The sequence below is a fragment of the Eublepharis macularius genome, chromosome 7, assembly GCF_028583425.1.
Source record: "Eublepharis macularius isolate TG4126 chromosome 7, MPM_Emac_v1.0, whole genome shotgun sequence".
Lineage (NCBI taxonomy): Eukaryota > Metazoa > Chordata > Lepidosauria > Squamata > Eublepharidae > Eublepharis > Eublepharis macularius.
The window spans coordinates 43,736,596-43,763,620 of record NC_072796.1 but is presented as its reverse complement, the minus strand read 5'-3'; the positions used below and the strand labels follow the sequence as shown (position 1 = coordinate 43,763,620).

The window sequence follows — 27,025 nt, the reverse complement described above, 5'->3', positions numbered from 1 at the left end:
AAAAGTTCGCAGCTCTTCTGAGAGAACGTGGAATAAAGTACAAATGGTTATTCCCGGAAGGAATCTGGTTCAGCCATAAAGATCAAGCCTTTAAGATATTATCAGAAGATCAACTAAGGGATTTTGAGGACAGGAACCCAGAATTCCAGTGCACCAAGCAAGACGAAAAGGAGAAGTCTGAGGGGGAGGGGGAGGAAACGAGCACTGCGGCTGCAGCTGCTCAGAGAGAACTGCGTCTGGGACCCAGGAGGGGAAGAAAAATTTAACTTGAAATTAAATTGTAATTTGCATTTAGTAAGGTCAACCACTCCATCAATATAATATAAAGCTTTAACTTTTGAATAATGACAGTATGAAGGGAAAACAGAAATGTAGTGTTTAGTGTTTGTAGGGCACCTCCCCCTTTTTTCCACCCTTCCCTCCCTCTCTCTTTTTTCTCTCTTTTTTCCCATCCCTTGTGTTATTGTAGTCTTTTGTAGTTACTGTTTTGTAGGGTATGTATGTATGTAGTAGTTGTATGTTAGATATTGAAAAAAAAAATATTTAAAAAAAAGACATTTGGAGGGAAAATTGTTACCAATGACCCCGCGTCTATCTTTCTCGCTTTCTTCGTGAGCGGTGTGGTTTAGTGATAGGTGTTGTGTTGAGGATGGTCTCTTTCTCCCTCCGTGAAATGCCTAGACCACTAGTTGAACGCTGAAGTCCCTCCATCACACTTTCACTCTACCTCAGTAGCTGTCAGCTGTCAGCGAGCAACAAGTAACAAATTTGGCGTGTTGTAAAATGGACCCATTATTGGTCAGCTGTTGTCATGTGACACAGGATATGTTTCTGCATACATTTGTAGAAACGTTGCAACGGTTTTTTTACTTTTTTTTTTTTTTAAAAAAGGGGAAGGGAAAGGGTAGTGGGTGTAGCTTAGAAAACATGATTGGCCAATCAAATTAAGTTGAATCGAAGGGCGAGAGAAAAGAGCAAGGGTGGGGAGAACATCGGATAAAGAATTCCGCATGATTAAAATCCCTAATCTGCTGCGCATGGACAAATAAGTCGGGGGAAAGCAGGATGGAAAAAAAACGGACAAAACGTGCAGTGACTTCGAATCTGCTGCTAGGATTGTCTTCCCACGTGTGGAAACACAAGAAAAAATCGAGGTCATTTAGAAGCTGAAGCAGGGGAAACCATTCGTGCGGAATCACCCATAAACTATGATTTTGTGCTAATGTTACTCTTCTGATGTATTTATGATTCTTATAATTGTGCTTTAACTTAAGGTAACAGTATTGTGACTATTATGAGTAAAACCCTCTGGAACATTTGGAAAGATGGTCTATACATTCTTTAATTAATAAATAAATGAAACAATATTTTCACTATGCACTTACTTACCTTCTCCCCTTTATTAACTCATCCACAGCTAAGGCAATGGCTTAGTGAGAACATAGACCAAAGCATGGATCATAGGTGCCCACTCCCACGTCTACCAGAGAAGAGGCAGCAAATTGCCTTGCCAGCCCACTTGGGATCTATTCTACTGTAGTGCTATGTGTAATTTTTCTTCCCATCTGGAAAAGCTTGATGCCATTTGCTGTTCCTCTCTATTTTCTTGTTTCATCTTCTTGTGTTAATTTGATCCTATTTATTTATTCAGGATATTTCTGAGGCAGCTTAAAACATCACAACATAAAACAAGCCATTGGACTTAAACAACATAAAAACTATCCATAAAACAGAAGCATTCTCCTTCTATCTGGGATGGGCATCCTCTTCCACCGAGCGTGCAGCTTTGGGAGGGATGCACATGGAGTGGTGAGGGAGGAAGGGGACACCCGCCTAGCCGGCCAGATCAGCCAAATCAACCCTGGCGATCAATGGGGTGACAGATGTCGCAGCCAGATTGCCCTCACATCCAACAGAAGCATTCCATTAAAAACCCGGTAAGGTAAAACTCATAGTTAAAAGCCTGTATAAAAAGATAACATTTTGGCCTGGAGCCTAAAAGAAAGTGAAATAGGCACTAGGCCAGCCACAACAGGGGAGGGCATTCTGAAGGTGAGGTACCACCACAGAAGATGCCCTGTCTCTAGTTGCCACTTGCTTACCTCTGAAGGTAGGGCTTGATAAGCACATCTTACTGGTGGGCTGCATAATATGGGAGAAGGTGGTCGTTCAGGTACCTTGGGCCTCAAGCCATTTAGGGTCTTAAAAGTAAGAACCAACACTTTGAATTGTACATGGAAACAGATGGGTAACCACTGCAGATCTTTCAGCATAGGGGCGATACAATCCCTGTAACCACCTCCTACCAATAGCCTGGCTGCTGCATTTTGGACCAATTGAGGTTTCCAGACTGTTTTCAAAGGCAGCCCCATGGAGAATACATTGTAGTAATCTAACTGGGATGTGATCAGAGCATGGATCACTGTGGTCTTTTAAATGCTTTTAAATGAATGGTCATAGCAGATGAACCAGCCAGAGCTGATAAAAGGAACTACGCGCTACAGAGAAATTTGCAGCCTTTAACTGTAGGCCAGGATCCAGTAGCACCCCTAAGCTATGAACCTGCTCCTTCATGGTGAGTACAATCCCCTCCAGGACTGGCTGACTCCACAGTTCCCAAGCAACTTCTCCAGTGACCAACAGCACCTCAGTCTTGTCTGGACTGAACTTCAATTTATTGGTCCTCGCTCATCCCATTACCTTTTCCAAGTATGTATTCAGGACTTCCACAGACACAGCTGGCTTAACTGTTGGGGAGAAATAGAGCTTGGTGTCATCTGCATATTGGAAATACCTCACTCCAAATCCCTTGGTGACCTCTTTCAGTAGTTCAATGTAGAAGTTAAATAGCATGAGGGACAAGCCAACTGACTCTTGTTCTCTATTTCAAAATTCTTCGTGAATAGGCTTGGAGGCAAGTTAGGAATGAGATTTATAATTATGCCAGAGACTGCTATTCTGCTAGTGTTTATAAAAGAAATTGCAGATCTTAAAGCCCCTTACCTTTTTAGCGTTTACCCATAGCTTAATGAAATGTTGAGATGCTGAATATAGTACCTAAATATTTTTAGGAGAGTTGAATTTTGGTATATTTTAAATGTGACATTCTTATTCAGTATGTTCTAGTAGTTCTGTTCAGGTTGGAGTGGATGAATGTATAAATTAGTGAAAATTCACTAATTATAAGCAGAAGTAAACCAAGAATTCCTACTTACCCATGGGTTAACTAAGTAGCAAGGTTATTGTCTAGGACATGCAGAGCTTGATTGTATTTGGAAGTGAACATGCATCCATAATGAACCAATCAGAAGGCCATTTTGTGAAAATCCATACAAGGGCCTCCTGTCGGCAATTATTTCAAGCCAGAGTTGTAAGGTCGCCACCTGGAAATAATGTGTATTTTGGAAAACCACCACAGTGAAGGGGAAAAAACCCAACAGCAACCTCAAGTTTGTCCTGTCCTCTTTTCCTCTCCTGTTAAGAGATTACCAGTGTTTGCAGGTGCTCTGGGCCAAAAGGATAGAGAGCCTGTGCCGTAGATACTTGTCCTCCAATCTCAGATAGCGTTGCGTATACAAGTATGCAATTAGTGTGTGTGGCGGGGCGAGGGGGTGAGTTTGCCCTGCAGTTCTGGTCTTGGTTGATTTACCAGCAGTAAAAATAAAGTACACTGGGATTCTGAAGCAGCTGAGGCAAACCTACAGGCTGCACAAAAATGCTTTCCAGGAGGCCAGAAGCTTCAAAGCCCTGCTCTCTCCAACATTTGGAGTGTTTAGTGATACTAGAAATCATTTCAGATGATACAGACAGAATGCAAAATTGTTTGTGCTCATATTGTGTTTATTTTGAAAGGTAATGTCTGCTTCAAAAATAGCATATGTTCAGTGCTATATAGCAGTTGCTATGGTAACTTAAACAAAAAGTAGAGGAAACAGATTCATAGATCTTCTCTAATGAATTGATGCCAAATAATTTTAGTAATATATACCATGGCAGTGGAAAAAGGGGTGTGTGTGAAGAGCATTTAATTTTCTCTACTTTTGGGTTACTTTTCAACATCCTTTGTTTACTTTGATATGAACCAGCAACTATGCGAATAACCGTGCCCAACTAACTAAAGTAATTATGCAGAATTCTCAAACTCAATTCAAAAGCACTTTTAAATATCATTCAAGAGTGTAGATCACAACAACAGTGTGTTCCATACATACATATGTTAATTTCATTCAAATATTCAAATATTTAGTGAATTATAGCTTTGCACTTTGCACATGAAAATCTTTTGACTGAAGGATTTAACTAATGAGAATTAACATCAATCAAATTGGTAATTGAGTAACTGCTTTGAGAAAGGGGAATCCGGAACGGGCACCTCTTGCTGGCGATCCCGTCAGCAGTTACATCTTTTGAATTTTCCTAGTGGCATGTGCAATAATATGTATGGATATAAGGAATTATTGAATATTTGAATGAAATTAACATATGTATGTATGGAACACAAAGTTGTTGTGATCTACACTCTTGAATGATATTTAAAAGTGCTTTTGAATTGAGTTTGAGAATTCTGCATAATTACTTTAGTTAGTTGGGCATGGTTATTCGCATAGTTGCTGGTTTGATTCCGTGCCTCTCTCTGTTTGTTTTTACTTTGATATGAAAGCATAGTTATTAGTAAAAGGTGACCAATTGGACTTTGTGTACTTGCAACACTGCTGACAGTCCTAAGCAGAGTGATAGCCTTCTAAGCCCATTGAGTGTATGTGTGTATTTAAAATAGGGGTGAGCACTTAAAAAAAATCATTACTTCAGGTTTTGATTTTGAGAAGGCAGTGGTTCTATTATTCTGAATGTTTGTGTCTTTAGTGGTTCAAGATTCCATTTTATGAGTAATGGGGTTGGGGTTGTGTTTGTGTGTAGATCAAGATGGGTAGCATGTTAGTTTGTCTATAGCAGTGGAAAAGTGCAATAGTCCAGTGGCACCTATAAGACTAACAAAATTAGTGGTAGGGTATGAGCTTTCATGAGCCACAGTTCACTTCTTCAGATGTTTGTGGGGGGAAGGAATACTGGAATTTTGAACCCATTTTTTTAATCCTCTCCCCTCCCCCCCGCCCCAGGTATCAGGAGCAGGGAGGGAAGGAGGGTCCTGGCAGACAGCTGTTAGACAGTATCTCTCTTTTCCTTCAATAATTAAAAGGTCATTACGTTCTACGAGAAGAGTTCCAGAGGCCAGGTCTATTGCCATAGAAATAATAGCCCTTCAAGGGACCAGAGACAGTAACTAAAAGCTGGGCCAACTAATAGTTGATAGTCTATATCCCTTCCCCCCATGTCCCTTTAATATTTAAAAGAAAAGAAGGGTGGTTGGGAAAGTTAGGATTTTCCCACCTCTGTGACACTGTCCCTGCAACAGCCACTTCTACCCCCTGCCTCTTGGGGGTGTGTGTGTGTCTGTTTTTAAATCAGCAGTTAAATATTATTATATTGGTATAATAGTAATACCAATATAATACATATAACAGGTTCTCTGATATCCCCAAATTATTTTTAAATGAAAGTCTCTAGCCCCTTCCATTGTAAAGATATGCCTTTCCTGTTATCTCTGTGTATACTGTGTACATCAGTTTGAGTTTTCCTCCCCACCCCCCTCGCCTCTGCTCGATTGCTCGCACAGCAACATGTTTTGGTACTCCCTGGGCTCTGGCATATATGCTTTTGCTTACTATTTTGATATCTTTGTAATGTCAGTCAGTGAGTAAAACGTAGGTTTGCACAAGAGGGAGCTAGTGTGATATAGTGGTTAGAGGACTGAATTTAGATCAGGGAGACTCAGGTTCAGATCCCTTAGTGGCTGAGCAGGGATTTGAACATAAGTGTCCCTGATCTAAATTCAAACCTCTACTATATCATACCAAATTTCTTGTTGAGCCAGTCAGTCCCATCCTAGCCTACCTTGTGGGGCTATTGTGCAGGTAAAAGGAAGGTGCCAGGTGCACTGGTTCTAGTGTGCTGTAGAAACAGTGGTACAAAAATACAATAAATTATTACCCCTCATGTTGACTGACTTTGAAAGTGTAGTGGTTAATGTCAAAGAAGGATCTTAAAGATCCAGTTTCAGATCCACACTTGGCCATGGACACCTGTTGGGCAAATCAGTCCATTTTAGCCTAACTGTCTAACCTACCTCACAGGGTGGGTTGTTGTGGGGACAGAATGTTGTAAGCCATTTTGGGGTCCCCACTGGGAAGAAAAAGTGGATAATAATTATCTAAATAAATTAAATAAACTTCCACAACAGATAAAAAGCTGAAATGTAAGCACAGCTGTCCATGATCTATTTTCAGGTTTTTGTGAAAGGTGACATCTTTGCATCAGATTTATTCACAGTATTTTGTAGGGCTGTATCACAACCCAGAGTTCTGCCTATAGTTTTAATAGTTCTGAAGCATGGGGGGGGGGGAGGGGGGTGCAGCTGTTGTGCCATGCTCTCATCCTGCTCCTTTACCAATCCCTTTGCACGTCCTGCTTGAGAGCATAACACGTCCCGCTCACTGTAGCACGTTTCGGGAAGGAAGGGGCCAGTTGTTTGGGGAAAGAGCTCTCTTAAATTTCCAAAGCCATGGTTTCCAGAGTCATTTGAGGAAAGCAAACAGAATTATTCCAGGTGAAGTGGTTTAAGGGATGCTACAATCATTTATTCCTGGGGCCATGGGAATAATCTGGAATAATAAGCACATGAATTGGCGGGTTGCAGAGAGGAGAAGAAGGAGGTGGAATTACTCTCCCGCCTTCTCTGTCAGTGGAGCTCCACTCACAGAAGAGGCAGGAAGGACAACTTTGCCCGCCCGCCCACCCCTTCCTTGCTCTAGCACACTGACCTGCATAGCTGTTACTCCATGTGGGCTGGAGACGATTTGCTGCAGAAGGGGGGAAAGACAGGAAGATCCACAACATCCACAACCGTCAGTGCTTTCTGCCTATGGATTGCAGGATTCAGCCCCCTCCCCCTCTCCCACTGTTCTGAACCTGATGGAAGGGATTGATAAGCATGCCATTGTATATTTCTTTAAGAGAGAATCTCGGTTCTATTATTGCTGTTGTTTTTGCAGCAATTTGGACATTCACAAGGAGGCATGAGATACTTTCCCTTAAAATTGCTTGTCAAAGCCAGTTAAAGAGTAAGGAGCAGAAAGTACAGATGAAGCTACTGACTGCTGCTGCAGGCCCTCTACTAAGCCAAGCTCAGATAAAAACAGCTTGCAACAATAGGCAAGCAAAGCATGATTACTTCTTGTTTCCTGTACCTGTCGGTCACAGCCATGATTTCCATCATTGGTTATAACAACAGGAAGGCAGAACAGGCCTGGTTCTATTGCATAGCAGACAAGCTATCTGCCCATTTTCAAATACATCTTTGAAACTAGAAGGCCTAGAGACTTACTTTTCAAAAAATGAAAGCTGGGAACCTGGGCGTGCTAATGGACCAAACAGGTACCAGTTGGCATGCCTAGATTCTGAGTAAAACCAGAATAACCAGGATAACCAGGCAATATGGCAGCCCTACTGTCAGGAGCAAACAGACATGGCATAGGAGAACCATAAATGAATTTTCCAACATTGATTTTAACCTGAAGCCAGAACAGTATGAGTTGGAGGAATGCAGAATTTAACCTTTTCCCCATACATTGGTTTTCTGTTCTAAATCTGCCCCCCCAGCTGTTGTTCACTCCACAGTTGGGGAAAAAATGAATACTAGTCAGCAGAGCTAATAGCTGGGGGTGGGAAGAGGAAGGGGCAATTTAGATTAGGAAAACGGCATCGAAGAAAAGATTAAATAATCCCTCCACTTCAGTATCACTTTTCAATTTAATCAGCACTCTCCACTGGCTGCTCTTAAGTTAAAATGTCTAGAGATCCAATCATGGATCTCCCACATCACATCTGTCTGCACCCTTAGTTAATCTCTTTATATCACTCAGGGAGCAGGTTTCATTATTTTTTACTCTTTCAAATGTAATACCTTTCTTAGTACCTGACATTTGCAGCTGTCAGGCTGTTCCTGGCCATCTCTGAGGGTTACTGATGACATGTAATGAAAGTCATGTCATTGAGTAACAGTAACAAAACTGCAGAGATACCCACCCCTTAGTGATGGTATTTACTGCAAATAATTCTTTGATTGTCTGGACACAGGCAGCATGTAAACATTACTGTATTTTGGAGGGAGTAATCAGTATTTTCAAAATTGTGTGAAATAAGTTCTAGGTGATACTGGTTGATTTTTTTCCCTCCTCAACTTATAGATTTCTTTTGAGAATCCTGTGTTGTTTGGCTCCTGTGGAGGATTTGTCTTACTGCTAGCAGTCCTCGGCTGAAGAGGACATCTCTACTCAAGGAGGAGTAAAATTTCCCTTTTTGTGTGTGTCAGTGTTGCCCAGTCAAGTAACCTATCCACCGGTGCTGAAAATGATCGATGCTGTTCCATCGTAACTAGAGCTTGCAAACCCACTTAAAACCCTGGTTTCAGAGTTTGGTCTACAAAGATCTTGAGCTAATGTCAGTGCACATATAACTATAAATGATGGTTAAACGGAAGGGAAATTTGCTCCAAAGAATGGAACAGAGTGTAGGAGGGATTTTAATTACATTTTCATAGTTCTAGACAAAATGGTACTGAGCTGAATTGTGTTCTAAAAAAAAGTAATGCAGCCTTTCTTGAGTGCAGCATTTCAGACTGCAAATACAGGGATATGTGTTTGAATATCCAAACTGCCTTGGTCATGAAAAGCTAGGAAGTTATGGCTAGTTTCCATCCAATATGCATGTTTTATAAGGGTTGCAGCTGAATACTCACTTGTGCAGTTGAAATGTTCTTCTGTTTGTTTGGGGTGTTAGCAGTTTCTGCCAATTCCACTCCAGCTGTAGTCTCTGAATCATATCCCATGCCATTCTTCAGGTTCTCCCCTCTCTCCACACAAATGGGGGCTCTCCAGATTTCAACCTATACACAGAGACAGTTTTTAAACACTTGGGAGAGAGAGGTCATATCTGTGATTTTGAAATGGTGCAGTCTGAACCTGTATTTTGGACTTAATCTCAGAGGGAAACTACATGAGACGAGTTACCTGGGTTTGAGCAAGTGTACAAACTTACACACATTTTCCCATTAGCCTTTTGTGCACTCACACAGTCACACACCTCTCACTCCCATGGAGTTTTATCTCAGGTCCTCCACGATGGAGGGGAAGAGAGATTGAATTCCATGTTGCACCTCGTCTTTGTTCATTCAGATGGGATGGAGAGGGGTGGCTGGCTCACTCCTCCAGGCACAGCCATGCCAGGGCTGCTTTGTGGGAGGGCAACAGAATGGGTGGACTGGCCAGGCACCAGGGCTTGCAGCTTCCTGCCTGCTCACTCACTTGTTAGTTTCCCCACCAACACAAACTGCAACTGACAACATGGCAAAGGAACACATACATAGGTTTATAAAGGGTGGATGTGTCTTTTCACACAGTTAGACATTTGTGAACATTTGTAACAATTATGGATGGGGGGTGGTATAAAAGAAACAGGGAAAGGACAGCTGTAATACATAATTCAAATGTCTTCTAGAAAAGCAGTATGTAAAATCCTTCATTGGGGACTTTTTAATGCTCTGAAGAGGGAAAGGGGAGAAATGTCTCTGTTGCTATGATTTCAACCAAGTAACTCTGTTTCATCCCCAAAACAATAACAGATGAGAATGTGGGGCAAGGCGATCAAGCAAGCTATCCCATAAGATAGCAGGGCTTTTTCAAAATCGTGAAAATAAAGCATGTGTAAGAAAACAAAACAAAAGTGGTTCATGGCCACTACAGCTTTTAATAGAATGGGAAGATACACTAGAGAAATGACGACAGAACTTTTGAAATTGGAGCGATTGCACCACCCCCTTCCCAACAAGAATGAAAATTATGATACAAACACCATGGAAGAGAGAAGCTGAAACATAACCAATCTGATGCTCTACACTAGCGACTCTAGTTACAAGCCTAAACACTTGCAAATGCAACCACATACCCAGAGATCCCGAGAAATCAGCAGACACGTGCTCTGCTTATGTGCGATTTCACCTGAATGTGAAATTGCACATAAATTTGTTCACTTGCTCGAACCCAGGTAACTCATGTAGCTCCCCTCTCAGTACTGAATTGTATTTCCTGTACGGTTTTGCAAGGAGGCTCAGCTGGCTCATTAAGTAGCCTAAAGATATATGTGAAAAATCTTTAGGCTCTGCTTTAAATGCTAAATGTTGTTGATGCTTCCTTGATTTCTCTAATTATTGTTGTAGCTGATATGCTCTGTGGTTCCAAATGTTGAAAATGTAGAATTACAGCCCTTTAAAAGTAATTGCTATGTTTTGGAGTCTTGCTTGACCCATGCCAGTCTAAACAAATAGATCTGTTGAGAGTGAGGAGCAGAGAGGGGATTTTCATTGGTATGTGCTCTCACAATGAGGTAAGTTTATGAGAATAAAGCAGATGGGCATGACACGTTTTTGGCACTCATTGGTAAGCCTACAACACCTCCAGGTGGCCCTGTGAAAATGATAACGCTGTGGCATGGCTCACAATTTATTTTTATTCCACTCAGACTTTGTCACCTGTCTTTATCCTCGTTTAGAGCCATCTGCTGGCTTGATTTGCTGCCTGCCTGTGTGGCTTCCGACCCTGCTGGAATATCAAGACCCAGAGGCACTGGCAGAAGATAAGCTAAGTTAAGGTGTCTTCAAGGGACTTCTCGATACTTCGATGGTCAGTGGCAACATTTTTCTATAGCCAGAAATATGCCCCCTCCCTGAGATTGCTGATAATGAGGAATCCTGCGCTCTGTGTAAGTGCTGCATTCCCACTCATAAGATGGTGCATTGTTTATGGGAGAATCACCATGCCATGCCTCTGTTATTTCATATGGTGCTGAGGGTCAACACAGATGACTTGTTTTGTATGATGATTGATTTCTACTCTGGGATATTCTCCAGCAGAGAAGGGTCTTTCCCAGCACCTGCGTCCTACAGTCCTTTAATTTGAACCTCGGACCTTCTACATCCAGAGGACATGCTGTACCACTGAATCTCACAGAGCTGAGCCTTGGTACTGAAAGACTTTCTGCAGCCTTTCAATCTGCATTCCAGACTAATGTTCATGTCCATATTGGCTCCTGAAAACCTTGGTTTGGGTATCTTTGATTTAAGTGTAGCCTGCTATGCAATCCAGACATGGTGAATGAGTACTTTTGTGCTAGCTGGGGAAGTATGAGAGAAGGAGAAAAATGTTGTTTTTAAAGGAGCAGTGGGGAGGAGGCATGAGATAGTAGAAGGATGAAAGACTGGCAAAGTTGGAATATAAATATGCATTCCCGAGCTGCTTCCAAATTGTTGTGGCTGCTGGAATACAATGGCCTTGCACTTAAGTTTGTTCCGTTTAGCCTGTGAATGGAAGACACATGACCCAGTATTTTAATATTTATTTATATTTTATTAAGTTATTTATATCCTGGTCCCTCTAGTGGGGACCCAAGCAACTTACATTGTTCTCCCCTCTTCTATTTTATTCTTATAATAGCAATATTAGGTATATTTGACTTGGAGAAAGTGATTGACTCTGGGTCGCCTAGTGAGCGTCCATGGTGAGCCGGGATCTGAACCTGGGTCTCCCAGATTCCAGTGTAACATTCTAACCACTACACACACTGGCTGTTTTGATAATGCTTCCCTATATTCTCAAACATTTCTGGTGCCGAACCTATATTTCTTACTATTGAGGAGCCAGGTCAAACGTATTTGTATATTTGCTCTAACTTAATAGATAATCATATCTGTCTAATTAACCAGTATTGTACTTTCCATTGGGCAGAAGAATAAACTATTTTGTGATGTTAGAATCTGGACACTGCGGAATAGTGAGTGCATATACAGTCTCCACTTGACAGAATTTCATAAGGACCCACTTGTGATCGTTGCAGTTAGCCTCACAGATACTACTTAATTTCTGTTCTTCATTTAGTGAGTCAGTTGCATATTTGTGAAAGGAACTGAACAAATATTTTTCTTAAAAAAAAAAAGATATTTATTCAGTTCCTTTCATCAGCAAAACTGCAGGACAAAAGAAACCCTGCATTTACTTCTTTCTTTTAACTTACCAATTTTACATCAATAAATCTCCCCTCTCCCCTTGCTAATTAGCAGAAATCCAGTCTTAAGTTTAAATACTTCAAATTTTCAGGTACCTATAGATGTCATCAGGACAGAAAAACTTGGGTAACCTGGGTTGGTCTGTAGTAGTTTAATAACAGAGTATTTCCTTTGTAATATACATGTTTCCATGGTGGCACATGAATTTCATAACATCATGTTCTGGATGACTCTGATCAGACTTGATTCTGATACAGGCATGCAGTTAAGAAGCCCTGAGCATCTGATTAGCTTTCCTATATCAAATCATTTAACTCCTGGCCAGATAACGTTTTTGGTTCTTTACTGGGTATGGTACATAAGTAATACAATTATGGATTCTCTGCTTCCTTTTTAAGCCTTTATTATCACAGCATACCTACTTAGTGTTCTTAATAACAGCTCAATCAACAAAAAATCATATCATCCATTATAACAAGTACAAGGACCATTAAGGAGAGCAGTTACGAGTCCAAAAAGTATCTTACCCAAAGTTAAGAAAGTCACAGGCAAGGAGCCCCTTCAAAGAAGAAGCTTGCTATCAGTTTGTCATATTTATAGTGTTTCAGAACCTTTTCTTAACAATAGCTACTTCAGAGATTCAATTTCTTGGCTAACCTATTATGTTATGATTTCATACACCAAACAAGATTATCCATGTCTGAAATGTCTTCTTGAAACATATAACAATAGCTAATTCATCTTGCTACTTTTCGTGTTAAGAGTCTATGTAATACACTAGAGTCTATGTAGAATTAGTTATTACAAGTTTCTCATACATCTGAATATCTTTTGGTCCTCCGCAAATGCGTCTATAATGCTGCCAGCTTCTGTGAAGTTAGATATTCCTGCCATTCTCAGATACTCCCTGCACTTGGACCTTGGTACATTGTATACATTAGTATGAGTTAAATATCTCTTCTAATCTATACATGACAATACAACTGTGTAACTCTTGTTTTATGCCCCTCTCCAAGGTTGTTTTATTCTAGGCCTCTAGACTCCCTTAATGGCCTGTCTAGTTAAGGGACTGGGCTAGCCCTGTTTCTATGTACATAGGTGTTTTGAATAACTTTCTTGGTCATATCCAGCAATTGTTCCCCTATAGTTCTAGGTATATCCATGAAAATCTCTAATTATTTCTAACCAAATGCCATGCTCTGTAAAAGTCACTAATCTTCAAAATGTAAATAGGGATTGGCTTTCAACATGAAAACATTGGGCTGCTGTCAGATAGAAAAGAAAAAACCTGGGGAAATGTTCTTTAAAATGAAGACGTTTCTTAATATGAATTTCAGGGTGGGAATCTACTCAGCCTCCAGTTGTGAGAGGTGCCATCTGCTATTTGTTGGGAGGCAAAGATCAATTGTTTCTGACCACATTGTGGTGTTTTTCTGTCTTAACACATTTTTATCCAACAAGCTCAGGGTAGTATACATGGTTCTCCCCCTTCCATTTTGTCCTCATAACAACCTTGTGAGAATGCTACTGGGCCAGGTCATTCACCTCACAGATAGGTGGGGATTCAAACCTGAATCTCCCCAGTCCTATGCTGACACTACACCACTTGTGCTATTCCCTGTCCGGTTCCAGCCTTCCAAAGCCGGATTAGCTGTGTTTCCCTTCCAGTGGAGGGGAAATAGTGGTAAAGCAGGAATATGGCTGTGTACACTGCCTCTTTGTAGTCCTTAAAGGTTCATAGACTGTGCACAGTGCCTGTCAGAGCACTGTGTTGCTTTTTATCTTACCTTGAATGAGCACTCCCGGTTGAAATGTTGAAATTCCTGCTTCCTGTCCTAGTCCATTAAATCCAGGGTAGCACTGTTTGCCATCTGGGTGAAAATGTTCTTAGTATGTATGTATATATGGAAGGTGATGCTGGAATGGGAAAAGGGGATGAGGGCAGTGAGGTGGTACCCTTTCAAGTGTTGTTTGCATTGCTGCATGAAACTGGATGACCAGGAAAGTGCTACAGAGTTGACAAAAGAAGCAATAACTGCACATATGATGAGTTATTTTGCCTTGTACTCTAACTTCAGTAATTAACAGAACTGAAGGGAAACTTCAGTGTCTAATTGCCTCAATAGCCAGCACTCATCAAACAAGCTTCAAACAGGCCTATAGCTAGAATGTTTTTGTTAGGATGCACAAATGAGAATAGTGGAGTGCAGCCTGTCACATCACAGGTCTGATTTAGGAGAGTTGCAAGCCAGTTTGCAGTACAAGGGCTCTGTAGTATTAAAGAGTTCCTCTGAGTTATGGGCAAAGTATCTTTCTTTCTCTCCCACTGAACAAACACAGTTCTTTTACTCACAAGTTCAGGGCAGGCGTCAGATGCAGCATCTTCGTTTTTGAAAATCTTTTTTTCGGAGAAGCCCAGTCTATCTATACTATGGAAAAGAGCAAGAGTCCAGTAGCACCTATAAGACAAACAAAATTAGTGGGAGGGTATTTGTTAGTCTTAGTGGTAGGGTATTTTGTTAGTCTTATAGGTGTTACTGGACTCTTGCTCTTTTCTGCTGCTACAGACAAAGATGGCTACCCATCTTGATCTATATCCATAGTATATCTTCAACATCTTTTATAGTACATTTTAAAATTTCTGTAAACTACAGGCTTGTGACTTTTCTATCATATCATAAAACATCTTTTTAACTACATGGAAGAAGAAGCAAAGATGGTGAGTTTTCCAAGACTCTAAACAATAATAAACAAAAGTTAAATTAGTAGAATATGGAATAGAATGTACGGTCCTTTTTGTTTTATGGAAACAATTTATAAAAATAAATAACATTACAAAAATTCACAAAAAGTAGCAATAAAACAGAATCCCCTGAATTCCCTTCACAAGATCATTGTTATTTTTTTCCTTTGTCTCCATTGTGCTGCCTGTTGACATCCTCAAGATGATGTTAGAGGACTCCAATAGTTATGAGCTTGCGTTTTAGCATGACTGATGATTTATATTCCACCTAGCTATTTTCCCCAATCATGTGTTGACATATATAGGTAGGGGGTGGTCAGGTTTGTATAGATTTAAACACATAAATGAAGGATGCTGATTGCAAGTAATGAAGAAAATGCATACCACCCTTTTCTGAGCAATTCTTTGGCCGTTAGCTGCTTACCTGTCTTGGAAGTGAAAATCGGAAGGGCAGCCTTGTGTTTACTAAGGGGAAATTTTCCTGGATCATAAGATTTATGATCTGAGCTCTTGTGTGCTGTAGGTCTGCTTGCTAAGGAGCTGGAGTATTCTGGTTAGGCTTGGATTTCCTGCATATGTAAATTCAAGTCCCAGACTCTTAAGCAGCTGTCATTTGTCACAGCTGAGGTTTTTTTTTTTTAAGAAAAGGCTGACCTTTGCAAAGGAATGGAGCGCGCCCCTGCAAAATTATGAGTCTTAAAACCACTGAAATGAGCAATTTTGTAATTTTCCTTATGATCCAGGGTCTGAGATACTGGATTTTTTCTTTCTTTCTTGCCTGATTCAGATGTTTTTATCATAACTTTTTTTTCCCTTCTGGCACAAGGAGTCTTTCTCTCTCTCTCTCCCATACGGATTTGGACAAGCAGTCCTTGGTTCAAATTCCGACTGGTCATGAAGGTTATATAGTGTGACATTGGGCAGGCCACTATGTTACATTAGTATGAGGACAGAATAAAATAATTCTCAGTGTGCATGCTGTATGTTCAGACATGGTTTGGGTGGCTCATGTGTTCCTCCCATTGTTTTAAAGAAAAAATTAAGTTTACCATAGGTTGACTAGCCCCGGTTGCTTAAGGAACCACAAAAATTTGGAGCTGGATAATTACTAATACCATATATGAAGGAAGATAATTTTGCTTCTTGAGTGGAAATGAGGATCTTTGAAGAGTGAGTTTTCCTTTCAAAATTCTAGATGAGTCATAACTTACTTTGTCCTTGTACCTTGAGCAAGCTTGAGTTGAGGGCTACTCCCTTAATCATTCTGGTCTTTCAAGGCACCTGCTTTCCCTGGTTATTTATACTATTTTTCAAGAAACAGGTTGAATCTCATGAATTTGTCCTGTTAATGGTGATGCTTTTCTCCAGCATAAGAAACCTTGCCCTAATGTACGTGGGAGAGCCTCTTGAATCAGGGGAGAGTGCCTTCTACTGGACAAAGGCACCACTGTTAGCAGAAGAGATCTATGGGACCCAGCACAGAGTATTTTCTCCCTCTTAGCAAGGCAGAATGTCGTCTGATTTATTTGTATTCTGCTGATACATGGAACTGTGCATCATTTGTGATGGTAGCAGTGTCTGAAGCATATCTTGTGCTAAAATTAATGCAGAATTTATGCAAAATCTCTCCATAACTAGGCACTGAGTGTGACTAATATCCTGCAACCCTGAAGAGCAGGTGTTCTTGCCCACCAAACTCCACGGTGACATTTATTTATTATGACACTCCAGTGATTCCACTCCTCTTTCCTTAGTCTTGTCTGTGAGCTGTTGATCATCTTTCTTACTGTGATACAAATATGCAAATCAGTATCCTTTTCAATGCATGGGTAAAAGGTTATGCACCATTGCCAAGATAGGGCATCCTTAAAATGGTATGCACCTATTATTATATATCACTGATAGGCTGTAAAGTTCTTGGCAAATAGAAGCGTTTCTCAGAAGAATTATACTTGGAGTGGGTGAGTCCACACTCCTTAATTTTGGGGCTGGCTCTGAGGTCCAAAGAAAATTGGTAAAGGCCTGATTTAAATCCACTTTCCCCCATGAAATTCTCTGATTGATCTCAGGCCACTCCTTCTGACTCAGCGTGGTTTACCTCAGAGTGTTTATGCAAGGACAGTATGGAGGAAGGGAGAGCTATATATACTGCCCTGAGCTGCTTGGAGGAAGGAGGGATGAAAATGTAATAAATAGAATTTTGTCATCCAGGCCTAATTAGTCTTTATAGTCCAGCATTCCCAGTTGTACAAAGTCTATTCCTTTTAAAGTAATTGTTCTTACAGAAAATGTTGAAAGAACTGGTCTCATAAGTTCTCAAAAGTCTTCAGGAAATGGCATAATTAGAGCTTTCCTTCCTTCTAATCACTTGTCTCCCGCCCCCGTTCTTTGGAGGCTGTTAATTCTTTTGAGACATGTTTTTGGGCCAAACTCTACATTACAGCAGCCATCGGTTTGACCATTTTACAGAAACATTTGACTATTTCAAAAATGCTGTGATGGTGCAGGGTGTCCAGGCGATCTTGCCCCCTATACCGCCCTGTTTCAGGTACCAAAGCAGGGGCTGCCTGTGTGTAGTTTGGCTTTATGTTGCAGGAATTGATTAGTTTTAAACTCTGTGATCCACAGTCACTCCTTCACTTCAAGTTTAAATGTATCCAAGTAGAATATTTAGCCAGCATAGTGGTTAGAATGCTGGATTGGATCTTGGAGACCCAGGTTCAAATTCCTACTTTGCCATGACAGTTCACTGTGAGATCTTACGCCAGTCACACGTAGTCAGCCTAACTTACCTCATAAGGTTGCTGTGAACGTAACAGAGAAGTAGAGAGTGTTTTAAGCTGCTTTGAGTCCCCATTGGGGAGAAAAGTGGGTTATAAATAGCTAAATAAAATACATATTGTATGTTTAGGATCACTTTGGTCGAGGTCCCAGATGGGGTCATCTGTGTTTCAGTTTCCATGGTTCTAGTTTGTGACACTACTTCATGGGATATGACTCTCAGAGGAGGGTAGGCTTAGGAGGGGATCCAGAGAGTTTCTTTGGGCTGTATGAACTTTTTCACTGACTTCTTTCAGGACTCAGAGTGCATTTGATCTTTGATTTAATCCCAGGGAGGGACACCGAACAATTGCCTTTTAATTGGTGTAATACGGAGGGTTGCCAACGCTGGAATTGCATTGCTGGATCAAACCAGAGTGCGCTTAGTTCAACATTCTGTTTCAAGTAGTGGCAAGCCAGACTTCTCTGCAAGTCACAAGTGAATTGTGCGGATGTCCTTCCTCTATTTGCTGTCCCCAGTACATGGTATTCAAAAGGATGTGTCCTTTGTATGTGGAAGTTCAACTTAATTTTTATTGCTAAATACTGTTTTTCCAACCCTTTTGTTTTGTTTAAATGCAAAATTCTTAGCAATTATATTAAAAGGGTATTAAATGCCCCCCATTTAGCCTATGAAAAATCTTTTGCTTCCTTAGTTTCTTTTCCAAGGGCCTTCCCTTCCTAGAACTGCATGGATTGTAGCTCTATCAGGTGAACCAGTTTTATTTATCATAGGGTAGATTTTCTGTCTGCAGAACAGATGTTTAGTGGAACAGGAGTTAAATAAGTATCTTTTTGTTAATGTTCTCCAAGAGACTATTCCAGTAGAGCTGTTTTTTTCTCAGCTATATCTTTCAAGTGTCAGCAGAAAAGGTCAATTTAACCCCTTTAAAATCCTGCGTTACATTTGTAAATCCAATTGCAATTATCCAGCAGAAGAAAATCATTTTCTGTAATAAGGCACAATTCACTGTGCATTCAGTGGTTTTCTTTAGGAGTCAAAATATAATTTGTTCACAACCAGCAATAATTCTATCTCATTTCTTATTTGACAAGAATTTGTATCTGTGGATCTGGAAAATGATAGAGTCCCAACAAGTTGTACTCAAGGTCTTGTCTCTTTCTTCTGTCTCCTATTTTCTGCCTCAGCTTCTCATTTTTCAGCCATCCTGAAACATTCAACTGCATCCATGGGATTTTAATTCTCTTTTGTGTTCTTTCTGTTGATAACTTAAGTAGGAAATAGAAGCTTTCTTTTAATGTTTCTCATGCAGCTTTTTAAAAACTTTCTTCCCATATCTTTTGAACCATGGAGAAAATAAAGCATTCTAAGTGGGGAAGAAACGATATAATCATAACTATATAACTGGACAGCTCACAGTGTTAAGTTAATAATATTTTTAATAAATTCCAGCTCTTGTGATAAAGGGTCTTGGGCAATTTAGCAGCTAACGAGGAGGGCTGAAAGCATCAGTTGATGGATTCATTAAATGCAGATTGGATATGTAGATTTTAATCAAATTTTAATTAGAGCTGACTCCTATGAAAGCCCTTCAGACCCGAGGATGCTATAAACAATGGTCATCTGTGGAATCAGAATGTTTTCAAAAAAATATTCTTGTATGAACTTAATTTTAGCTAAGTCCAACCAAGAAACCATTTTCAGTGTTCAGTTCTGAAACGTGATTTAAGAAAGTGAGTGATTTTCAGCATGCAGTACAATGGATAGCGTGATCAGAGACAGTTGGCCTTAAATCCCTTCTTAGACATGAAGTTCACTGGGTGCCCTTTGGCCAGTTACTTTCTCTCATCCCAGTTTAACTCACAGGGTTTTTAAAAAATAAGGTGGGATAACCCCTTGTCTGCTGCCCTGGGTTCTCTGGAGAGGTGTGTCATGAAATTGCAGCTTTGTTTAAAAGCATGGCCTACTTGAGCCTCACACAGTGAGGAACAGGCTGCACATGGCCTGCTGAGCAGACAGGTTATCTCTCCTTTGGGTGGTGCAGGCCAGGGGGTAGGCAGGCAGACTCTCACTTCCTTGTTTGGGGGAGCTGGTCCCTTTCTCAGGACTACTTTTCTCTCCTAATTTTCAGCAGAGAAGCAGCAGCCAGGTTTGCAAACCACATGGCTATGCAATTTGCAGTTCTGGTTCTCTCCATTGCATCAATCCCATTTTGTATTACTGTTTTGAGGGCCAAGCAGTTATTGACTTAAATGCCTCACCTTTTGCACTGAACTTTGAATAAAACTGAGATGCTAAGCATCTTCCACAACATAACCTAAACCCACTATGGCTTTGCTGCCCTTTAATATGAGACAGACTGATCTACGAGCCAAAACAGATGAGATGCCTGACACATGGAGGACATGCGTCGGTTTCCCGCAAGGTTCCACTGGAAGTGCAGTGAGAAAGAACCTCTGCCAAGGAGAAAAGGGAGAGAATCCCTCTTCTCCCTAGCAGAGGTTCTTTCTCTAGGTGTCTCGTTTAGTCTGCTCGGCTCCTTCTTGCTGTTGGCAGCTCCCCTTGCTCCCCTAAAAGCACTCCGCAGCCAGAGGGAGATGAGCACACTGGCGGAGGCGAGAGGGAGCTAATTGTGTCCACGGCAGTCAGAGGGAGCTTGCAGTGGCGATCAGTTCCTTGTCCCTCTAACCGCTGCCACTGCGCTCGGCTCCCTCTGGCTGCTGAGTGTATTTAGGGGAGCAGGTTCTCAATATCATATTGCTCTTCTGAGTGACCAAGAAACAGAATCTGTGAAAGGATCATATAGAGAATAAGGAGGTAAAATTCCTAAAGTCTCTAGGAGTAGCTTTAAATCCCTCTTCATATGTTAATGTTATGCCCTGGTTGTGTCCCTTAACTTCCTCTCACATGGCTACCATTCACTCTTAGGAGTAACATTAAAGAGCTGCACTAGGAGGCAGCATTAAGGTGGAACAAAACCTGCCTGCTATCTCTGGTACTGAGTGGTGCAGCTACCACTGCTAAAGCCACCACAGACAGGAATCAATGTCTGTCTTCCCCCTCTTTCTGAGGGGATCCTCAGGGTTGGAGTGGGGAGAGAGGCAAAAATGTTTCTGATATTATCCCCTGCCTAACCAGGAATATGGCTGAGGAAAGGACAATGTAGGGGGGGAAACTGCCTTGCCTCATCCTCAGGGTCTAAATTCTGTGTGTAATTGTGGAGGATCAGGAGATAGGCCTAGCTTTGGAGAAATATATCTAGCCGTATTCCTTGAAGTGCCTGAGGCAAGGATCTCTGTGAAGAGTAAGAAAGTGGGAGAGGTATAGGATGGTGAAAGAGCTAGAATTACCTTTCCCCCTCTTACTTGTCAAACTTGAGATGCTTTTGGAAAGAAAGAATTGAGGGTTATGTTCCAGCTATGTTTAAGTATATAAAACCAAGGGGGCTTTCAGTTGCTTAACTTTAGCTGATTGTGCCCAAGATGTACGTGTGTGTTTTCAGTGCTGAAAAGGCACTCATAGAAACTGTCTGGAAATACTGTTGTTGGTTCTAATTGGCGTTATTATTCTTCCCATTGAAGGCATATATATAAGCTTTAAACGCTTGGCCAAAAGTTAATCAGAGTAGTAAACAGCATGCTTCAGATCCAGTATCTACTGGAACAAAAATAGGAGTCCTGGGCATGTTATTATTTCACTTTAAACAGCAGCAACTTGAATGTGAATTAAAGGAGACTACCTAATTCACACAAATTTAGCCTGCTGTTTTATAGGACTGTTGATAAGTTTTCATTGTGTTTGCATTTAATTCGCGTTGCCACTTGATATACAATTGTGCTGTCACGGAGAATGTTATATAGCTTTTCAGTCTGCTATGGCGGCCAGCGATGACTCCACTTTGGGGTGGTTTAGATCAGTGCTACTTAATCTATAACACTGCATGCCATAGGATATAAAGTGTGTTAATGCTGTCTTAAATGCCACACTGTGGCACCCTTTAGCCTTTTTTATACATGAGGTAATTTTTGTGTGTGCAAGGTAACAACTATGAGCAAAAAGTAACCACCACTTGGATTTGGGGGTTATTATTGACATAGATCCACAGGCATTAAGATATTTATGTTTGACTAGGGTGGTACCCCCCTCTCTTTCTCTCTGTGGGAAATTTGGGGCATGATGTAAAAATGATATTGGCTTCTCAAACATACAGGTTTGGTTCCCAAACCTGTGAGTCCAGGAAAATGTTGAACCTTTAATAACCATTTGCTTTTTCTTCCTTTGAATTTCAGCCCTACCTTCTTTTCATCAATAATGAGGTCCACTGCTTATTCCTAGGGTATTTATTTGGAGGTCATGCATTTCCCCTCCCTATACTATCTGTTTTGCAGGGAAGTGGCACAAGAATTTTAGTGGTAGCTTAGTAATATCCAAAGAGCTTTCCAATGTATAAACAACTGAAAATACATGTTTGTCTATCAAAGAGGCTTGCAAAGCAGCTGTTTGCTCAGTTAGAGGAACAGTACACTGAGTAGGGAGTTTGCAGTGGGATAGGCTGAGAGTGAAGGCAGGCATGTCTGTCCACCTGGAAGGAGGCTATCAGGGGGGCCATTGTAAATGCGTTGTCAGCTTGAAGCATTTGTCTGCTGTCTGGGCCATCTGATGCTAGTCCTTGGAAGCAAAATAAGCAGGGAGAATCCTCTTGGTGTTAACATAGAAGATTAATTACAGCATATCCTCAGGAGAAGATGTGAATGGGTTAGGTTAGATTCTGAATTTGGCATTTATTATAAGGTATTATCTAGGCAGAAAAGATTTAATGCCTGAGGCAGTGGGGAACCTTCTAATGGCACAGTTGCACTTAACAATGAAAAATTGTTTTGTGTTATATTCATGTCTCACACCCAATAATAGAAATTTAGGCATAAAGGTATTGTCTATAGTAATTCTTTTCTATCTTCTCACTTGTATCTTTTAATGCTATCTTGCTTTTCACTTACCTCTCTTCCTCCTTTCTTAACTAATTTTCTGAATCTATTTTAACTAATTGTATATGTAGCACATTAAAATATAATCTGCAAACAAAATCGTTCTGAACTTTCCATTAATCTTAGGTAGGTCTCAGTATATCTAAGATGATCTGACTCTCAAAGTAGCTTAGTATTTAAATTTCATTTTAATAATGGCATCAGAATTGAGTCAAATGTATTAAGAGCTTTATATTTCCAAAGGGCGGAAATAGATTAAGTGAGTTTGACTCACGCCTTGCTTTTTTTCACCATTCAGACAGATAATATGCAAAAGACTCCTCTGGTAGCTGTTGGTGAGAGCATCTGTACTTTTTTCTGATCTTGCTGCTGTTCTGTTACCATGTGCAGTCAGACTCAGCGTATGCCCTAGACGTGTGTCAGGCTTGCCTTCCAATTCCTGCCCAGCTGCACGCCAGGAAGCTTTCATCTTTGCCTCTCTCTCCTCTAAAGAGTTGCTGGGTTAGGTTCTACACCTACCTTAAAGTTAGTCTTAAATTTAAGCAGTGACCTCCTGTGCAAGCAAATTTGTGACTAAATAGCGAATCTCCACTACAAATTTGGGAAGGGACACTGAGATTCAAATAGAATAGAAACAGAAATAAATTTTGTCGAGGGGAATATTATAAAATCTGGGCAAGGGAATCAGCAAATCTCAAGCAGTCATAATAAGCACTCACTGTTTTTACCCAATACTAGAAACCTACTAACAATCCAGTCCTTCCTGACATCCAGATGGTATGCAAGTTACTCCATTTAAGAGGGGGGAGCACGAAGCCAAAGAGTGAGAACAAGAAAGAAAACAGAGGAGGCTGTAGCTGGTGATCCACACAAGCCCAAGTGGGAGTTCAAACTCTAAGACAGAGAGGTGCAAGAATCTTGGGAGCAAACATTCCAAAAAGGGGAAGAGAAGCAGGGACATGTTTTTCAGTCAACTATGGTTCAATACATCACAAGACATGGGTTTGTTGTGAACATGCAAAAGTGACCCTTTTGAGGGAGATTCGGGTTACAGTTATAAGATGGGCAGTAGCATTCAAAAACAAAGATATTTTTCTTTTCAGGAAAATGGGGAAGGGGTAAGGTGGAAGGGCTCAGGTGTGTGGGAGGGCTCAGGAAAGAGGAAGAACAGGTGGTTCAAGATCTTGGAAGTAATTCTATATAATTCTATATAAAGAGGGAATGTCTTTAGGTAGGGAAGAGGTGTGCTTGGAGGCAGTTTTGGCTGGGTCAGTGAAGTGGGCAATTCAAAAAGTCCAAAGTTGGGAAAGCAAGTCTAAGGTGGAATGTGAACCAGAGGATTACCATATGTGGGTATGTTTTCTGTGTTTGGGGAAATGCTAAGGCAACAGGATCTATTTGTGAGTAAAGGATTACTGGGCCCCTTGATTAATGATCTGAGGGCCAGATACCAGGTGAGGCTTCTTCCTGGGATGCTTATTCTAGTTAGGATGACTAGATTGGGCACAGTCCTGTCCCTACTGAAGGCAGTCTTTGATTTCTGGCCAATACAGAGACAAATTTACTGGTTTGATAAAACAAAAATAAACTGATTCTAGTGCCAAGATGGGGTGGAGGAGAATATACAAAAAAGGCAACAATTTGGTATAAGCTGAGGCTGCTTGGGAAAGAAAGGAAAGCCAGACATGTGGCTCTACTGAATAAGGATTGCCAGGAATAGGGCAGAATCGTGGGCTATCTGCTACCCAAGTTCTTTTAACTTGAGATGCCAGACATTGAAGTTGAGGACCCTCTGCCTATAAAGTAGGTATACTACTATTAAGCTGTGGCTTCTTCCCTAGTTTTACTTTCTACTACCTTCCTGCTGATGTTTTTGAAGAAGTGAAGAAAGACTGAAGAGGAGATGGGGCTGTTTTAGAATGACATCAGATCATACATAATAGCAAACCATGACTTGCAAGGCCAGGGTTTGACATTATGTCTCAACTGACAAATGAACAGTTGCCAAATGATATCTTGAAACTGTAATTGAAAGATGGTTTACAGACTTTAGTTTATACAAGCTTTAGCGTGGCAATATGTCCAACCCTTACACATACCAAAAGGCCACCTGCTGAGCTTATGGCAGTAGTGGCATTTGAACCAGGAGATTGCTAATCTATAGCCCAACCACTTAACTACTATGCTACAGAATAGTAAGAATAGGGATGTAACAGTGGTGCCAATGCATGAGTTGCTGTTTTTAATAATTTTGATTTAAAAAATGTTTTCAATGGCAGGAACAGATAAACCATGGATGAGTTATATGTTGGTCTTTACAATACTGGAGGTGACGATGAGTTGAATGGATCATATTGGGGTAGGCCACCCAACTTACTTGTCTTGGTGAATAATAATTGCCTTCCAACAAAACATGTAGGGAAGTTTTTAGAAAGAGGGTAAGAATAGTAGTAGGTGGGTGACCGTGCTGGTCTACAGTAGAAAGGCAGGATTTGAGTCCAGTGACAGCTTAAGAACCAGCAAGATTTTCAGGATATCAACTTTCAAGAGTCAGAGCTCCCTTCTTCAGATACGAGAGTAAGAATAGGGGTTTTCCCCCCCTCCCTGTTGATATTCCACAAGTTACTTACACTGGTATTCACAAATTATGGCTTCATAATTTTGCTTCTTGGGTTAAAAGTAGTTCTTTGCAAGACTGTGGATATTTAATTATATTTGTCTGATCAGGACTGCAGTGGGGGTGGGGGAGAAAGTAAGGGGAAATACAGTTCAGTTCAGGGTAGACTACTTCTGAAACTTCTTGCTGAGCTACCAGTGTGCTCAGAAATAGCATGCTAGTGGCACGTACCTTTTTCTTTGCTTGTAGCTTGTGATGAATGGGCCATCTTACTTGCCACTAGCGGGAATTGCAGTTTTGCAGACACTCACAAATCTAAATGGTTGAATGATGTTATGCAGAATGACATTTGCTGATAGTGAATGAGTTGCACCACACTTTGAAGTTAACTCAAAATAATTGGTAGGATGTGATGCTGTGTAAAATATAGAAGAAATATCAATAATATATACATATGTCTAGGTTTTGTTTTTTAAAAGTGTGCTTTTAGATATAATCTGAGATTATATTAAAAGCAAGGCTCCCACCTTCCCTCTAGCTCTGATAAAAGAGGCAGAATCGCATAGAGGAGCTGCTGCTATTCCCCAGCGTAGGCACTGAGGATAGCTACAGTCTCACGTAGCACTGCAGACATTCTGGACAGTGCTGATGCACATGGACATCTGGAGCCAGCCTACCATAATTTGGATGGCCTCCCAGACTTTGTCTACAGTGCCAGAGGTCACTTTAGCCTTTTTGAGTGGCTCACAGTCAGGAAGGTGGAAATGTGCTCTAAAGACAACTTGTGTGCCCTTCTCTCTGAGCTGATTTCTGTGGCTGTTCTTGAGAAGTCTGCAGCAGCGTATACTTTCATCTCACTGATCCAGTTAAATAATACAAATTAAGGTCTCATTTTTCAAACCTTTCTAACGGATGAAATTTGAAGGGGGTGTCTATGCATCTGTTGAAAAGGTGATTCACAGAAAACTTCTTTTTGCTAATGTAGATGGCAGTTAAGCAGTCTCAGGCCAATTGCACATTATGTTTTGAAAATAACACAAGTGCTCATGATAGTGGCATTAACAGGCTGGCAAAAGTGCTACTATTAGAATTGTTCATATTCAGGGGATTCTGTCCTGGCTTCTAGACCTGGACTGAGTGATATGCGGATCCCTTCCAGCCCTGCATTTCTATCATGAATCTAGTGATATTTTTAAAATGGCTTCATTAAATAAATGGCTGTCTGATTTCTAATATGTCACCTTGATACCACTGCCACCAATTTGTGACACATACACAAGCTTTCAGTGGCTAGTTAGTGATCCCAAGCTAATATTTTTTTATCCTTGCATCACATCTAATAATGGAAGTCCTGCAACTGTAGAGATGCAGATACAATCCATTTGGAATTAAGTTTTATACTCAATCTCTCTCTCTCTCTGGCTGTCGTCACACGGGCATCTCTTCCGTTAAATTTACAGCATATAGCGTCCTACCTGTTATCGGCACAGTAACGTTTCTTTGGGTCACCTAACGGCTCTTCGCACCACCAGCTGTCCACACCGAAGCACTCTGTTCTGTTCTCTCTAACCGCGCAGAAGCAGCTCCTCCCCCCCTTTTTTATTATTCTGGCGTTTAATTCCGCTATAACGGAATAACAGCATATAAACATTCCATTAGAGCAAAACATTACGACCTTTTTGTTTTTCCAACTTTTAAATTATATAAATAGCCCTTTGCCCGCAGA

At 40.8% G+C, this 27,025-nt stretch overlaps 1 protein-coding gene across 8 annotated transcripts in view; it reads left to right on the top strand.

The window, feature by feature from the left end:
* Positions 1-27,025, top strand: part of FARS2 (phenylalanyl-tRNA synthetase 2, mitochondrial) — a 346,061-nt gene that overhangs the window by 26,885 nt on the left and 292,151 nt on the right. For 4 of the 8 annotated variants that reach the window (XM_054985532.1, XM_054985530.1, XM_054985531.1 and 1 more), the window contains exon 3: positions 10,663-10,793. The exons of 3 other annotated variants lie outside the window; for them this stretch is intronic. In XM_054985532.1, coding sequence (XP_054841507.1) covers positions 10,791-10,793 — 3 coding nt within the window. In that variant the 5' untranslated portion in view covers positions 10,663-10,790. Of the gene's footprint in view, positions 1-10,662; positions 10,873-27,025 lie in introns of those variants that run through there. One more of the 8 variants, XM_054985529.1, reaches the window with a different exon arrangement.